At 42.2% G+C, this 18,552-nt stretch overlaps 1 protein-coding gene and 1 long non-coding RNA gene across 3 annotated transcripts in view; one reads left to right on the forward strand and one right to left on the reverse strand.

Moving 5' to 3' along the window:
* LOC141425727 (uncharacterized) overlaps positions 1-18,552 on the forward strand; it is a 457,749-nt gene that overhangs the window by 388,730 nt on the left and 50,467 nt on the right. The window lies entirely within an intron of this gene.
* LOC109678750 (olfactory receptor 5T7-like) lies at positions 15,656-16,624 on the reverse strand. The gene has a single exon (XM_074052642.1). The coding sequence runs from the start codon at positions 16,622-16,624 to the stop codon at positions 15,656-15,658; it is 969 nt and encodes a 322-aa protein (XP_073908743.1).

The following is an 18,552-nucleotide window of genomic DNA, read 5'->3' on the forward strand; positions in this document are numbered from 1 at the left end:
AAGGTATAGCCAAATGAATATGTTGGTTTTCCATTTTCTGTTTGGTAGAAAGAGAGAGAGAGGGAAAGGGGAGGTGAATAGTTGCTCTTTCAGAGAGAGAAAAAGGAGAACTTTCTAGATTCTCAAAGCATCTTTCTTGAACCTTCTGAAAGCCTGAACACAGGTCCCTTCAACCTGTTTCCATCACATGTCTGTAGAGCAAGTGAGTGGCAGGGTACCCTGGCTTCTGAGTCAACAGGTCTCCTAAGGGGCAGTCTCACCCACCCCCAGCACACAGGTTGTTTTGATAGGATGTTGATCCTGGATGTTGACCCAAGTATTAAAACATCAGATCTATTAATACCAGTACAGAATCAAAATTGTACCAAAGTAAGCTTGGCTGATACAAACCTATCACTTGTGGTTGGTTAGTTTTTATATCAAGCCATGGGATTATAGTTAGCCTGTTAACTGAGAAAAAGGGAAAACATGTGTAATTTTAAATAATAACCAATTAAGATTAATATCTCAAATAATTAGATACAGAGATAAGGGGTTAAATATTTTACTATATCTGGAGAATGAGATTTTGTTTGGTCTTGGTAACATTTGGATTAGCCTACAGTACCAAAAGATATTGATAGTTATTCTGATAAAATAGAAACTAATTTTTAAGTACATATTGGCACCTTAAATTTTAACCTTAGAAAACTTTTAGGCAAATTTTAAATTATAAATTTATAAGCTTTGTGTTCTTAATTTGTGTCTTGAAATAACCTTGTAAAAACCTTAATTTAGATAATGTTTTTTAAATAAAACTCCTAGGAACCTTATACCTTAAAGACTTAGTGAGAAAATTAAAAGAGTTAAATGTAAACTGCACTCATGATAGAATGAGACAGAATGAGATTATTGATTATAAAAATTTCTTTATTCCTAAAACGGAGAATAATTAGGTCGGGCAGGGATTAGAATTTTAGATAACTTTTGAGATAGTTGTGCACATTAGCTTTATAAAAGTAGCTTAGGAACCATCCTAAAGACATCTGCACACACACACACACAGACACACAGATTTTATGATGTAGGCATTCCAAAGAAATAAGCGTGTATAATGAGCTCAAAAAAGTAGAAAATTAAGTGGCCACAACTGGTAGGAGATAAAAACATACAGGAAACACACACGATGTTTCACATCAATTCAGAGTGTTCTCTTAAACCATTTATTTTTCATTATTTTTAGAAGATTAGTCAGCTAGATTCCTAAAAATTTATAATAGATCTTTACAATAAATACTCTCTTTTTGGCCCAATCCTTAACAGATTAATGCAGTAAAAACAAATATGTGTAGAAACTATATTAATCTAGAGAATTTTAACCTAAAGCTAGTTATAATTTTCCTAAAGGATGGCAAGATGGCATTACCCATGATTTTCCTATTCCTAGGGAGTGGCAAGATGGCACTGGACACATGGTGGCTCCATCATAGTGTCATTTCCTGTGACCATATGGTTTCTTCAAAGGGTCTCTCAAATGGAACACAAAGACATGTTTCGTGCAACATGCAGGCTCAAAATAGTCGGTTATAGCAATAAAAGACATCTCCCCATGAGAGACAGATGTCCATGATCTAGGCATGCTAATGAAAAGACCAGATAAATTGAAGAAAGCTAAGGTGGGATTTAAAAGATTTTGTTATTGTTCAGTTTGGACCAGGTGTTTATAATTAGATCTTCTATTTTCTTATAAATGGGCATTGTTATTAGTTAGAAAGCCAAGAATCTAAACCTTGTAGAACACCACCATTTACATATCTAGAGCCTGGAAAGGACCTTAAACAAGTTTAGAATTTGACATACTACTTTGAGCTATGGAGAACAAAATTCTATTAATTTTAAAACAAAAATAATTAATTATTAAAAATAAAACTGCTAATTAAGTTGCCTATTTAAAATGTCCATGTACAAAACTGCATTTTCTTTAACCTTTTGGGTGTAAGCTTAGTTTTATCAGCAGAGAACAGTTAAGACTAGAATTTTTTTAAAGTTTATTGTGTTTTGCATTTTAGAATAATAATTACGATGGACAGTGTTAATTGGCACTACATCTTAGTGTAAAAAGATGACATTGTATTAATAAATTTTCCCTTTTGACTTTGCCTTTAGAGTAAATGATTTTTAAATAAGTTACCATGCTTTTTAAAATTATAGATATACTTTAGGGGTGACCTATGTTAAATCCTTAAATGGCACTGTTTTTAATTTTAGAAAACACGCCTTATGGAATTTAAATGTTAAATGAATTTAACATTGAAGGACAGCTACAATTAACACAACAGCTACACAGATGTAACCTATGTGTTAATTTAGATTTTACCTTTGAATGGAATTTAGAATCCATTCAAATGGAATTTAGAATCAATTCAAATGTCCCAGGGCTAAACTTGTCTTGTCAGCCCTGGGACAAGGGAGTGTGATCTTGGGGTCAGCATTTCTTCCACCCCTGTAGGCTATAGGGACAAGATGAGCAGGTAGGCAGGTAAAACAGTGATTCAGAGAAAGATGAATTAAAATAAAGATTGGCAGAGATAGCATATTAGGATCTCACAGGTCATTTTCTCCTGACTGTCTTTGCCACAAATGTTAGTGGTGTTGGTGCAGTCTGTGATCTGAAGACCCTGTTTTTTGTGCTCCAAAAGGAAAAATCCAAGAAGAGCAAGTGGATGGCATGAAGTATGATAGATTTATTGTGAAAAGGGGACTAAACTATTCTGCCATGTCAGGAAAGGGAAGAAGAAGGGGCCACAGTGTGGCAGAGAGAGAGCTTTTCTTTTTCAGGTGCCTTTAAAACCTACACTACCCCATGGGAGGGCAGGCCCAGTAGGTTCCCACCCAGGAATGAATTGGTGGGAAGGGGCAAGGGTGGTTCCCAGCCAGGTGAGAGTAGTCTAGCCCATCCCTGTACAACCTACATGAGCCCCAAACTTTTCCTACTTCTAACCTGCCACAGTGTGTAGACCCATGGACTACTAAATTGCCTTGAAATGATATGGTACAATGTGTTATAATATGAATTAAACTTAGAACATTATGCTAAGTGAAACAAACCAGTCACAGAAGGACAAATATTGCATTTTGTCCTATGACAACTGAAAATTTATAGAGTAAGAAAACTGAATGCAAGGGGCTGGGAGTTAGATGAAACAAAGAGTTGCTAGTAAATAGACAGGATGTCTCAATTATGGAAAAAAATTTGCTAGAGAGAGATTTTGGAAAACGTCATGCCTATGGTTAACTGTAGTGGACATTTAAAACTACTCAAAGTACATGTTTCACATAGGAAATACTTGAAAAATAAAAGAATGAAGTACCAATTCATGCTACAAAGAGTATGAATCTTGAAATATAACTAATTTAAATCAGTTAGGTGAAAAAATCATTTTTAACTGGGAGTTCTTCTTGAAATATTCAGAATAAAGTAGTATTTAGAAATTGAAATCAGATTAGGAGGGCCTGAAAGAACTGAGTAACATGGGGGAATTACTTACTGTGTATTTTGTAGTGTAAAAATGTTGTAGAACCAGACAGGTGTTTTCCCAACATTGAGATTGTAGCAATGGTCATTCAACTGCTTGCTTTAAATTTAAAACAGTTGATTTAATGGCATGTGAATTTTATCTCATTAAAATATGTTTAAGTGAACTTAGATATGATTTACTTGTTTATTTTTTTGTGTGTCCTCTTTCATTATTCTCAATTTTGTATTTTGCTCATAGAATTTCCATACATTCTTGATAATAACCTGTGCTTATTGCATGCAGTAAATTAATTTTATTTAGCCCACAAAAGTTTTTGTTTGATAGAAATTTCACAGTTGGTGTTGGCAGAGTAGTTTGTGATTGGAAATGACCCAATTTTAAAAAAGAAATACAGAAAATTAAAGGAAATCTACAAACATTAAGAGTTCTGGTAGGTAGAAAACCCAAAACATGAAAGCATTTGATGTTCCCACTCCAGAGCAACTAATACAGAAACCTTAAAGCAACAGAGGTCAACATGAGAAGGAGATCAGGAACCAGTGTAAAGATCAGTTAGAGATGAATCAACTTGGGTTGTAACACATTTGCACATGAAAGCAATGCTAGGAATCTCTCTGTACAGCTATCCTTAACTCAACTAGCAAAAACGCTTTGTCTTCATTATTATGCTTATGCCTTCTCTTCAACAAAATTAGAGATAAGGACAGAACAGGTTCTGCCTGGAAGTGAGAGGGGAGGGAAGAGATGGGGGGAGGCAGGAGGGAGAAATGACCCAAACAATGTATGCACATGTGAATAAATGAATAATTAAAAATTTAAAAAAAAAAGAGTTCTGGTAAATACCAAAAATGAAATATTTTTCTTAAATTGTACACTTGATTTCATAATGAATGTTATATAGGAGTGCCATTTATTTATATATCAATATTAATCACTTTATTTACTTTGGAAGTATTGAGGTTTCACCTCAAAGCTTCACACTTGCAGGTACTTGACCACATAAACCATGCCTTCAGGCCTTTTTTTCTTTGGTCACTTTTGAGATAGGGTCTCACTTTTCATCCAGGCTGGCCTGGACCATGGGCAGTCCTCCCAAACTCACCCCTCACATAGCTGGGATATCAGGTGCACACTCCCCACCCCCAGCTATGAGTTGAGATAGAGTCTCAAAGACATTTTGTTTGGGCTGGCCTTGATCCTTGATTCTTCTGATCTCTACTTCCCAAGTAGCTGGTAGTATAGGCATGAGTCACCAGCACTTAGTCTGAGGTTCTTCTATGATTTTTCTGAATGCATAATTTTATTGGATATTTGCAAATTGTTTTTCAAAATATCTGTTACTGTTATGCTCCATTCAAGAGAGTGGAATTTATTACTTTACTCAGTCTCTTCACCACCATATTAAAGACCTCGATTTTAAAATTTATGTTAGTTTACTGATAAATAAGATTGCTTGCTATGATTTTTACATTCACAATTTTCTGGTCATTATTAAAATACAGATACTAACTTTATGGTTTGAATATAAAGTGTTCTCCAAATGACTGTGTGTTGGAGGTTTGCTCCGCAGGAGATGGCACTGTTTTGGGAAGTTTTAGAAACATTAAGAGTTGGAATCTAGCTGGAGGAACCAAGTCACTGGGGATAGGTCTTTAGGGAAATACTGTCCCTCGTCACTCCTTATTGGCTCTCTAGTTCCTGTTGTCCCACTTGTTCCTGCAGCATTGATTTTCTGCCCAATAACATAGGGCCTGTTAGGACCCGGAATCCTATTCCCCCGAGAGACAGAGAGCCAGGCGAGAATGCAATCAACAAAGCAGAGTTTATTGGGCTGGCTAGCCAGGGTCGAGCTCCCACACGGACACGCAGGACCGGTTAGGAAAACACGACCCTGAGCCTCTTTAGGGGAAATCTTATATAGACTGCGGTGGCATGCATATTTTCGTTATCAACATTGGGCAAGCAGGCAGAGCACATCTTGCGCGTACCTCACATCTTGCACGTACTTCACATCTTGCATGTACCCCCCACTCACATTCCCCACATTCTATATGCCCTAACTGAGCCCTGCCGCATTGCTTATCTTATCTACATGGGATGTTTGGTACTGGTTTCTCCAACAAGGGGGTTGGGGCCCGCTGAGACCTCCTATTCCTTTCATTCCCCCCTTTTCTTACGGCCTAAATTGAGGAATCATTCTCAAGGGGATGAAGAGCCTGATATTGTTGGCGGAGGACCAGAAGTTGGATAGTATTAATTCGACTTTTGACAAAAGTCATAAGTCGGTTTAGAATCCAGGGTCCTATGGTAACAAGTAATAGGATGATTATTATTGGCCCTGCCAATGCAGATAAAAGGGTAGCCAACCATGGGGACTGGTTAAACCAAGACTCGAACCAGCTTTCCCCGGCCTCTCTTTCTCGTTTTCTTTGTTCCAGGCTCTTTTGAAGTTTAGACATGGAGTCACGAACAACTCCGGTATGGTCAGCGTAAAAACAACATTCTTCCCCTAGAGCAACACATAGTCCCCCCTTTTGGAGGAACAACAAGTCCAGACCTCGTCGGTTTTGAAGTACTACCTCAGACAGGGAAGTGAGGGATTTTTCTAGGTGGCTAATGGAGGTTTCTATTCTCTCTATATCTTCGTCTATGGCTGCACGCAGCGAAGACATCCCTTTCTGCTGGGTGGCCAAAGAAGCTATGCCGGTTCCTGCTCCCGCTAACCCTAGGCTGAGTAGGGTAGCAATAGTTACTGTGGAAATAGGTTCTCTCTTTTTCCTTTTTTCAACCATTTTTGTATTCCAGTATGAATATAGACTCTCTTCCGAATGATAGAGGATGCGGGGCAGCACAGTCACTATAACACAGAATTCTTTAGAGCTGTTAAACACCTTAGTTGATAGGCACGGGGTGAGTCCAGACCGCGAGCATAGCCACCACCCATTGTCCTTTGGAATTACCCATTTAATAGCATTTTCCCAGGTAGAACTGGCGTTAATAACAGTACATAAGTCCCGTCTGTTCTTTGGCACTTTTCCTAAGCAGGTTCCTTGGCCGCTTACCTGCTGTATGGTCAGACCTCTCTTACGGTCTCCCCAGGAACATTGAGTAGGGTTTTCCTCAGATGAGGTATCGTGAGTGGTGTTTAGTCCTATTGCCTCATAGAATGGGGGCCTCACATCATAACATAACCAACAGGAGTTAGTCATGTTAGGGTTGGTGTGGTTTAACATCAGGAAGGCAGCACCCACTAGCTCCCAGAGGGGGTCTTTAGATGCGGTCATGAGACTGGGCCTCACCAGGGGAGGGCTGGTTTCTGATGGTCTTGGAGTTGTAACATTAGCCCGGGCTATGGTTGAGGGAAGGTGATGAGCTGTGGGAGGTTGGGGAGGTGGCTTTACATAGGGTGGCCTAAGTACCTTATTAGGGCCTATTGTTAGAGTAGAGACTGGTTGTTGCACACGCCGCAAAGTAAAAAGGGCTCCTGGATGATTTGTTTTGTAGAGTCTGACTCCCCAGGACTTACCCAATTCCCAATTCGTTGCCCTTTTTCCTAAATCAGTGAAATTTATCATAATGGGATTACAATTGGGGGGAGTTGGGCATCCCTTATTTATAGGTCTAGGTTGGTGGTATGTAATGCCAGATTGAGAGACTCTACTTAATTGAATAAGGTCCCCCTGTTCGGGGGGTGGCCACCATATATCCCCTGAGCTCTCACAACCCCATGACTTACAATAATAGTCTGCGATTCCTCCACATTTTTTTCTGTGGTTGGGTTGGGGAGCGGGGCAGACATAGAAGTAACTTTGGCGCAAATCCCATTGTCCCCTGCCAGTGAATAAGGCCCTTAAGTCAAAGTATAATTCTGGGAACCAGGTGCTGGGAGGGGTCACCTTGGAGGTCTGGTTAAGAATGTCTCCTGTGGACACATCTACAATCATCCAGGTCAGGTTAAAAGGTTGATGTGGATTTGTATGCCCCCAGCAAGTGGTGGACAGGGTTAGAAAAAGGAATAAAGTTACCGAGGTCCAGTATGAAGTTTGAGTTTGAAAAAATTTTCCTTGTGGTGGGACACCCTTCTTGTTGGCAGGAAGCCTTTCTTCATAGCTACCGGATCTGCTGGTCTGATGTGGGTGTAGTGGACCCAGGTGATAATCCCATTCTAGGAGGGCTGCGGAGCATCTGGAGTGTTCTCGTTTTTCGGAGCATCCCGTATCAGCCGGAGCTTGAGTGGGTTTGTTGGATGCTTCCGTGCGGACCAATTTTCCTGTTTTTTCTCTGGAGGGTGAGCCCGTCTTACATGGGAATGGTGTACCCATGCTGCAATCCCGTCGACCTTGAGGGCGGTAGGGGTAGTAAACAGTACAACATAAGGTCCTTTCCATCTAGGCTCTAGGGTTTTGGACTGATGCCTTTTAACCCATACCATGTCACCCTGGACTATGCCATGTTCCGGAGCTGGGTCCCTCTTAACAGCGTGGTATGCTTGAATTAAGGGCCAAATCCGTTGTTGCACTTTAGCTAAAGCCTGCAACATGGTCAGGTAATTTGGGGCCAGATCACCTAGTTCTGGGCTTAAGGTCCTCTGAATGATGGGGGGTGGAGCCCCATACAGGATCTCAAAGGGAGTTAGCCCATGGACATAGGGGGAGTTCCGGACTCGGAAGATGGCCAAGGGAAGGAGCGTCACCCAATCACCGCCAGTCTCCAGGGCCAATTTGGCTAAAGTCTCCTTTAGTGTCCTATTCATCCTTTCTACTTGCCCTGAGCTCTGGGGGTTATATTCACAATGTAGCTTCCAATTGGCCCCCATAGTCTGGGCTAGTCCCTGCAGGACTTTACTAACAAAAGCCGGACCGTTATCTGACCCAATTGCCTCGGGCACCCCATATCTGGGTATGATTTCCTCTAGCAAAGCCTTTGCCACTACCTGACTCGTCTCCTTCTTTGTAGGAAAAGCCTCCACCCAGCCTGAAAAGGTATCTATGAATACCAGCAAATATTTGTACCCAAACTTTCCCGGTTTTACCTCAGTAAAATCCACTTCCCAACTTCTTCCCGGAGCCCTCCCCCGTTCCCGAGTACCTGTATGGTGCCCCTCCCTTCGTCCTGGTTTCATGATTGTGCAGCTGGCACAATCTTCCACAATTTGGCGGACTGCTATGGTCTGGTTCGGAAATTGGAGCTGCGCAGATGTCAACAAGTCTAGTAATTTTCTCCGCCCCAAATGGGTGGACTTATGTAAGTTAGCCAACAGGAATCGTCCGAGTTTTTCAGGCAGAATTAACTTGCCTTCCAAGTCGCTTTTCCATCCGTCTTCCCCGTCTCTAAAGGGGGAGTGGGCTCTCATCCAAGTGAAATCCTCTGTGGAGTACTCTGGTCGGGGGGGTAGTGGAGGGAGCTCTGGGACCGGCACGTCTATCGCCGCAACCATGGAAGGTTGCCCTGTCTCCATGGGAGGACTCACCATTGCTACTCTCTTTGCTTCTTGATCTGCTCTGTTGTTACCGACAGCTTCCGGCGTCTTGGCAGACTGGTGGCCTGGGACATACATCACTGCCACTGCCTTTGGTTTTTCCACTGCCATTAATAGACGCTGGACTTCGGCTAGGTTCTTTAGATGTTTTCCTTCTGCTGTGCGGAATCCTCTTTCGCGATAGATGGCCCCGTGGACATGGATGGTACCGAAAGCATAGCGGCTATCGGTGTAGATATTGACTCGCTTTCCTTTTGCCCTCTCCAGGGCCTCTGCCAAGGCAATTAATTCCGCTTTTTGGGCTGATGTTCTGGGTGGGAGGGCGCTGCTCCATACCGTATTTCCTTCTTGGTCGACTACAGCTGCCCCTGCCCTTCGGGCTCCATCTTGGAAAAAACTGCTTCCATCCGTGTACCAGTTTAATTTGCAGCCGGACAGGGGGGTATCCTTTAGGTCAGCCCGTACCTGTGTAACTTCGGAGAGGAATTCTTTGCAGTTATGGACAGGTGTCTGCAGTTCCGGGTTAGGCAACAAGGTGGCAGGGTTCAGGATTACGGGATCTGTGAATGTGATCCGAGGGGAATCCAACAAGAGCCCCTGGTAGTGGGTGAGCCTGGCATTCGTCATCCATTTCCCAGGGGGTTGTTTAAGGATTCCCTCCACCGGGTGAGGGGCCGTTACCCAGAGGGCCTGTCCAAAGGTTAGTTTATCGGCTTCTCTCACCAGCACGGCAATGGCCGCTATGATGCGGAGGCAGGGGGGCCATCCTGCCGCTACTGCGTCTAATTTCTTGGAAAAGTATGCCACTGGTCTCTTCCAGGGACCTAGCTGTTGGGTCAAGACTCCTTTGGCTACCCCCTTTTTCTCATCTACAAACAGAGTGAATGGTCTTGTAGGATCTGGTAAGGCTAAGGCAGGGGCCTGCAAAAGAGCGTCTTTTAGCTGATCAAAGGCCTGTTGTTCTCTCTCTCCCCAACTCCAATCTGGAGCTTCTTTGGTGGCCTCATATAGGGGTCTGGCTATTTCCGCAAATCCTGGAATCCAGAGTCTACAGAACCCCGCAGAGCCCAGGAATTCTCTCACCCCCCTAGTGGATGTCGGGGATGGGATAGCCAGAATAGTCTGTTTCATGGCATCAGTCAGCCATCTTGCCCCATCTGCAATCCGATAACCCAAATATGTCACTGACCTTTTACAGATGTGAGTTTTCTTGGCACTTGCCCGATACCCCAGCTCACCTAATTCCGTTAGCAGGTGTTCAGTAGCCTTGATGCACTCCTCTCGGGTTTCTGCCGCTAACAGTAAGTCATCAACATACTGTAATAGAGTGACTCGTGGGTGGCTCCGACGAAAAGGTTCCAGGTCCTGGCTCAGGGCCTCATTAAACAGGGTGGGAGAGTTTTTAAATCCTTGCGGCAGTCTGGTCCAAGTGAGCTGTCCGGATTGGCCCCCATCTTCTTGCCATTTGAAAGCAAATAGCGGCTGACTAATTTCTGACAATGGAATGCTGAAGAAAGCATCTTTCAAATCAAGGGTTGTATACCATACTTGCGAGGGGGGTAGGTGGCTGAGCAAGGTATAGGGATTCGGAACGGTGGGATGAATGTCCTCCGTCCGCTCGTTTACCTTTCGTAGGTCTTGCACAGGCCTATAGTCCCCGCTTCCCGGCTTTCGGACGGGGAGCAGAGGAGTATTCCAGGCAGACTGACAAGGTCGCAGTACTCCTTCCTTTATTAGCCTGTGGATATGAGGGGCTATGCCTCTTCGGGCCTCCTCAGGCATAGGATACTGTTTCACCCGAATGGGGAGAGCAGAAGCCTTCAATTGTATAACTACGGGCGGGAGGTGTTTGGCGAGGCCAGTTCCCGCAGTCTCCGCCCAGGCCGTGGGAAATCTTTTCACCCAATGAGTCATGTCCCCTCCTGGTTCCTGTTGACTCTCAAACAGACGATGCTCGTCAGCCAATGATAGGGACAAGACATGAATCGGGCTCCCTTCTCGATCAGTCACAATTATTCCATCTGGTTCAAAATGGATATGGGCCCCTATTTTGGTGAGTAGGTCCCATCCGAGCAGGGGAGCGGGGCTCTCAGGGACGACCAAGAAGGAGTGTGTGACCTGGTGTTTTCCTAAGTTCACCTTTCTTTTGGTAGTCCATGTACATAACTGCGTACCGGTGGCCCCCTGAACAACACTTGTTCGTGCCTTGTTCAAAGGTCCATGTGCCTTGTTTAAAACCGAATATTGGGCGCCGGTATCCACCATGAACCCCATCGGCTTCCCCTCCACATGCATTGTTACCCAGGACTCGGGGAGGGGGTCTGAGCCCCGTCTCCTTCAGTCCTCTTCTCCGGCTAGGAGGACTCTGGCCTGCTCTACTGCTCGTTCCCTTTCCCTGTTTTCCCCCGGTCTCCTTCCAAACCCTCTTCTTCCCTTTAACTTAGGACATTCTCTCTTCCAATGCCCCGTTTCCTTACAGTAAAAACAGTGTTCCTTATCCGGGGTCCTGGCGTGGCCCCCTCCCCTGGGTTGGTCCCGGACACCCGCTAGGAAAATACGAGCCATTTCTCTCTGTTGCTTTCGGTTTTCCTTAGCCTGGAACTCCCGGTCCTCCTTTCTCAATTTCTCCTGGGCCTCCCTGTCTTCCTTTCTCTGTCTTTCCTCCCTTTCTTCTGGTGTTTCCCTAGCGGTAAAGACCTTTTCTGCTACCTGCAGCATTTCCCTTATAGTCATCTCCCCTAAGTTTTCCTGTTTATTGAGTTTTCTCCTAATGTCTGGAGCTGCCTGATTAATGAATGAGAGTACCACAGCAGACCGGTGGAGGTCCGCCTCAGGGTCAATAGGGGTGTACTGACGGTATGCCTCATAGAGGCGCTCTAAGAAACTGGCTGGGCTTTCGTTTTCCCTTTGAACGACTGCTTTCACTTTTGCAAAATTGGTGGGCCTTCTGGCGGCCGCTCGGAGACCGGCCATAAGAGTCTGGCGGTAGATCCGAAGACGCTCCCTACCTTCTGCGGTCCCGAAATCCCAATTAGGGCGGCGTAGGGGAAAAGCCTCGTCTATGGCCGGTTGGAGAGTTGTGGGTCTCCCATTATCCCCCAAGACGTTCTTCCTCACTTCGTTGAGGATGCGCTCTCGTTCCTCCGTCGTAAAAAGAGTATTGAGCAGCTGATGACAGTCATCCCAAGTGGGACGGTGTGTATGCATGATGGACTCCAGGAGATCTATGAGACACTTGGGGTCTTCAGAAAAGGGCGGGTTCTGCGTCCTCCAGTTATATAGATCACTGGAGGAGAAGGGCCAGTACTGAAACTGTTGCCCTCCTCCCGGTCCCCCTTGGCCCACCATCTGGACTGGAAGTGTAGGGACAGTTTCCTCCCCCTGTGTTGATGAGGGGGGCCCGTCTTCCCCCTCCCTTTCCCGGATCCCTCGGGGGCGAAGTCTTCAACCCATTCCTCCTCCTGCTGCCAGTCCTGTTGAGGAGGATGAGGAAATTTCCTCCTCCGGGGCACTGGCTTGGCCAGGGGGAGTCACGTATGGAGGCGGCCGATCTTCCTCTGCCCCTGCGAGGGATGGGTAAAGGGGGGAACTCTCTGGTAAGACCGGAGATGGTGAAGGAGATGCCCTAATTTGAGGACCGGTCAAGGTGGGAAGAGGAAGTTTTTCCTCCTCCTTTATGACCAAGGCGGGCGTGACTGGGGTTTTAGCCCCGGGGGCCGAACTGGAGGGGTGGGTCAGAAAAACTGTTAACCAAGGGGGAGGGTTCCTCACCAGATCCTCCCAAACCAAAATGTAAGGAACTTGGTCTGGATGGCCTCGATTGTCTGGCTGAAAAATGACTGCTTTAACCTTAGTGATCAGGTCTAGGGAGAGGGAACCTTGAATGGGCCACCCGACTCCAAAGGTGGGCCACTCTGCAGAACAAAAGGTGTCGAACTTACCTTTCTTGATGACCAGACCCGCATTTAAGGCCCTTTCTTTAACTTCTGGAAAGTGAGAAAGGATCAGAGACTTTGGGGTTGTTTGTCCCTGTCCCATTGTGGAAGGAGACTCAAACACCAAGAGAGATAGAACAAAAAGGGTAAAGGCAACAATAATTCCACACACACACAACACTCTCCAGCACTCGCTCGGACCGGTCCTTCTCTCACACTGGTGCGCACCCCATTCAACCTCCTCACCGTCCAACTGGGATATCAGGCCGAAAGGCGTCCACTTGACGGGTGGTCGGTCGACTAGCTCAATTAGTTCTTCACCTGGCGCCAGGGTTCCTAAAATGCTCGAGCCCAAATGAGAGGAAAGCCTCTCCCAATAGGACCCTGTGGTCCTCCTTGCGAGATTCCCAGAATGAATCTCCCTGGGGATTGGCCGAATCCCCGCCGCGGCCCAAATGGAACACTCAAGTTCCTCCAAATGAGGGTCTGGGATCCCCTCCCAACGCCTAGGACTTGGGATCGCCCCTGCTTTCTCGCAGGCAGGTTCTGTCTCTCGAGAAAATGAAATCTCGGTGGAACCTCCAAATGTTAGGACCCGGAATCCTATTCCCCCGAGAGACAGAGAGCCAGGCGAGAATGCAATCAACAAAGCAGAGTTTATTGGGCTGGCTAGCCAGGGTCGAGCTCCCACACGGACACGCAGGACCGGTTAGGAAAACACGACCCTGAGCCTCTTTAGGGGAAATCTTATATAGACTGCGGTGGCATGCATATTTTCGTTATCAACATTGGGCAAGCAGGCAGAGCACATCTTGCGCGTACCTCACATCTTGCACGTACTTCACATCTTGCATGTACCCCCCACTCACATTCCCCACATTCTATATGCCCTAACTGAGCCCTGCCGCATTGCTTATCTTATCTACATGGGATGTTTGGTACTGGTTTCTCCAACAAGGGGGTTGGGGCCTGCTGAGACCTCCTATTCCTTTCAGGCCAAGCACCATGGGCTGAGCTCTCTTAAACTGTGAACTACAATAAATTGTCCTCCTTTATGTTGTTTCTGTCAAGTATGTAGTCACAGCTAAGCAAAAGTAAATATACTTGGAACAATAAGAGGTTTCTGTCATGATTTCTTTTTTATATATGTGTTATCTGGAATCTTATAGATTAACAATCTATTATTAACTCAAAAGATGTATAATTGCAACAGTTTTCTTAAGTTTGTGACTGTTCTTTTACTAAAATTGTGATTGACAGCAATGATGCAGACTTGAAATATTTTAAGTATAAAATCATCATTTATTGCTGTTCTGAATTGTGCTTGAGGAACTATTCTATGGTAAATAATATAAACACACACAAATATATGCACACACATATGTGCACGTGTACTTATGCGCCTACAGGTGTCAGCAGTAATTGTAATGGTTTACATGTATACAGACAAAGAATATCAATTACCATGACATAGTTCTGACATTTGAAAGAAGAAACCATATAACAAGGAGGAACCTTTCAAGTTAAGAAAAGATATCGAAAGGAATTATGTAGGGAGATATTATGGTAAGAGGTGTACTGTATTTATGCTGTTGTAGTGTTGTTTAAATTTATTAGTCTCATTTAAGAAAAATACCATTTACTTGTGTACTATGCACTAGGGATTTTGTCCTGATGTAATTAATGAATAGAGGTAGCTCTTGAGGGACAATGAGTTCACAAAAAATTAATATGAAATAAATCAATGAAGATGAAGAAAGGAATGAAAATAGCACCCATAAACTGATAGGTTGGGTAAACATATCTACACTGAAGTGAGATGTGTTGGAAACAGAGGTAAACATGAACATGGTAGAGAAAATTTTCCATCGTATTATATTTGTACTTGGGTAATGAGGAATGGTGTCATATGCAAGAGCTTTACAGAGTTAGTGATGAAAAGAAAATTTAGACAAAAGCTGAGTATGAGTCAGGCCTGTGAGGATTCCAGTGATGCTGGCTGGACGTTCTCTTCTTGCAGGAACCAAATCTGCCAGCCTGTCATATACATTACTTTCTGAATTGTGCTTTTCTTTCATTCATGAATTTAAAAATAATCTTAGGATTGTGAATGTCATGTCTGTACATAATGCAAGCAATTAAAGAATGGGTTTTAGGCCTGTGCTACATATGATATAAGAAAAGAAGAAGAAATTCACCCTATGCATTGGACTAGAGAGGACACTCAGGATGATGAGTCCATTACCTGTGGTATCTGAAGTACAGTGTGACTAGATTGTGTCATAGACTTACATATGGGGCAGATGATTTGAGCTTCAATGAGGTACTAATGATCCCATAGAAATGGTCTCAGTTGTAGGAGCAATGCTCTTTCCTTTATTTGGTTACCATAGTGTTTGTACAAACCAATTGAATATATATTTTTTTCTAATTGCACTTTTGAGAGTCTTTGCAGTATTATGCAAATATAAAGAAAGGTAAAGATTATATAAATATATGACTATGTATGCAATTTTGTTTATTACAGGTAGTATCAGCTCCTATGAGTATTCATATATTAATATGAATATTGTGAAAAGCAAATGAGTGATCAAATTTTCTTTGCATTTAAAACAACACAGAGGACATTTTAAAAAATATGTCCATGAGAAAATAATTGCACCTATAATTTGATACAAATATTTCATTATAGCCTGTTAATATTTATATATAGATTGTTGCTTTTAATTTTTCAATGGAATTTTAGTATGAAAAATATGCTTATTTATAAACAGGTTCTTTCTAAACACTTTTTGCATTGCTTTATTGACATCTCTGTTCCTCAGACTGTAGATAACAGGATTCAACATAGGAATCACAATGGTGTAACATATCGACACTATCATGTCATGCTCCAATGCATAGTTAGAACTTGGTCTCACATACATGAAAAGAACAGTACCATGAAAAACAGACACTCCAGTGAGGTGAGAACTACATGTAGAAAAGACTTTTCGTTTCCCTTTAGCAGAGCGAATCCTCAAAATAGCAGTCAGAATGCAACCATAGGAAATCAGAACAATGAAAACAGTGACTATCTCAATAGAACCAGCACAATAGAAGAGGAGAAGCTGGTTTTTGTGAGTGTCAGAGCAAGAAATTGCAAGGAGAGGGGGAATATCACAGAAGATGTGTCTAATTTCATTGGACCCACAGAAGGACAGGGTAAATGTAGCCACTGTGTGTATAGTAGCATGCACAATTCCACCAACATAAGAACTGATGATGAGTGTCACATAGAGCCTAGGTGACATGCTCACTGAATAGAGAAGAGGGTTGTAGATGGCTACATAGCGGTCATAAGCCATTGCAGCCAGCAGAAAGCATTCTGTGGTCCCAAACATGACGGCAAGAAACATTTGTGCTGCACATCCAAGGAATGAAATGACTTTCTTCTTTGACCTAAAATTTACTAACATATTTGGAATGATAACTGAGGAATAGCAGGTGTCTACTGAAGACAAAATACTCAGAAAATAGTACATAGGATTGTGGAGCCTGGAATCTCCAATGACCAGAAAAATCAGTCCTAAATTCCCAATGAGAGTGAAAATGTAAATCGCTAGAAACAGGAGGAAGAAGATGATCTCGAGCTCAGTGTTGTTTGTGAATCCACTCAACACAAATAGAGTGACTTCAGTGACATTCTTCATGCTGAAACCTCATAGAATTCACTACAAAATAATTGTAATATGATAGTTATGCAGCGACTGAAATTGTGCCATTTTTGAAATCATCAGGACAATTGTGAAATCTGTCACTGAAAGTTATTAAATGTTGTTAGCTCTTTTCCTGTTAAATCACATGAGAATAATTTAGAAATTCCTTTTGTCATCCAAATACTTCAGATATTATATCAGGAAAGACCATGGGACTAGAATTGAAGATTTGTCAATTGTGATTGTGTAGAATCATCTATTATAATCTATACACCAGAAGATTATAAACATGGATATTTACTATAAAAATTGCCATAAATATTTTGGAATAAATTTGCTAGAATATGACTCAAATAACTTTAATAATAGCCTGCATGGGTGGCTCAGGCTTTAAATCCTGGCTATTCAGCAGAGGTCAGGAGGATCACAGTTTGAAGCCAGTCCCAGGTAAATAGTTCCTGGGACCTTATCTTGAAAAAAAACCCAAACTAAAAAAGGGCTGTGGAATAACTCAAGCTCTAAGAACTCCTATCTACCAAGTATGAAGCCCCAAGTTCAAACCCCAGAGCCACCAAAAGAAAATAAATAAAAATAGAATGCACTGTATTTGGTTGATTGTACAAAGTTTTCTCTGCATTAAATTCAATGAAATACATTGTGGATTATGACATTTTCTTTGATTTACCTTTAGAGAACAAAAAAGATCTCTAGTGATGTTTTAAAAATGCACATTATCACAATCCCAGTTTCTACATTAGAGTAGGTTTACTTTCTTTGCCTAAAATAAGTGAAAATGAAATATTTTGACTAAATGTATCTTGTTATAGACATCTCTACTTAATACTGGATACTGAAAGAAAAAATTGTACTTGCTTGACTGAGTCAAGACCAGCATGTGTTCAAAGGATTGAGAGTCATTGAGAGAAAAATAAGTATTTCATAACATAATATTTTATATATTTTATAGGATCATTATGAAATGCGAATGAATCTACTTCTGCAAATTCAATTTGAATAAAAGGTAGATATTGCAATAGCTGAGGGTTTGTGATGAAATACTAAATTTGCAAAAAAGGAGGGAAATAATAATTCACAATTTACACAAGAAATAAGCAAGAACTACAGTGCTTACTGGCTAAAATGTCAAGTCCAAAATAATGTAGTTAGCCTTAAATTTTTACATTCTATCTTCCAAATTACTAATAAATTATCTAAGATTTTCTCTTACCCAAGAATCAACATATGCAGGTTTTAGTCCGATGTGAATATGGCTAACCTAGGTTGTTTATATTCACTTACTCAACTGTGATGAAGCCCACAGGAGATGCCCCAGGGGAAACATTACCCACTTAATTTATTTTTCAAAATAACAGCATAGTGACTTACTTCATAATAAACAAAAGTCAAATGGTCTGGCATAATGCTGTCCTGTTGCTGTTTGAGTTAGCAGTGTTCTTTGGCATCTGCTTTAGGTTTGCATGTTGGTCGCTTTTTTTTCAGAAAAGAATATTCAAGTATATTATATTGCATAAGTTATTTTTTTCTAATTTTTGCATAAATTAGATACACATTGCTATCGGGTTTTAGAGTTCCTTATTTATTATCCACATTAATCTGGAGTTTTGTAGTGAATTTGCAACTATTTTTAGTTTTGTAATTTGCCCTTTTTTCCTGTTAGCTGTGTTCATTGCTATGTACTTTGATGTACTTCTATTCATCAAATTTTGGTTTTGTTGCTTGACTTTCGAGTTGTATCCATGAAATAATCACTAAACAAAAGTCCTGAAAATTTTTCCTAACGACTTGTGCTGGGTATTTTCCTTTCAGATCTTATGTTTAAATCTTTAATCTATTTTGAATTTCTTTACTTGAAAATTGTGTAAAAGGAAGGTCATCTCCCTGGTTTCCTACCTTAATATTCT

Source organism: Castor canadensis, chromosome 1 (genome assembly GCF_047511655.1).
Source record: "Castor canadensis chromosome 1, mCasCan1.hap1v2, whole genome shotgun sequence".
Taxonomy (NCBI): domain Eukaryota; kingdom Metazoa; phylum Chordata; class Mammalia; order Rodentia; family Castoridae; genus Castor; species Castor canadensis.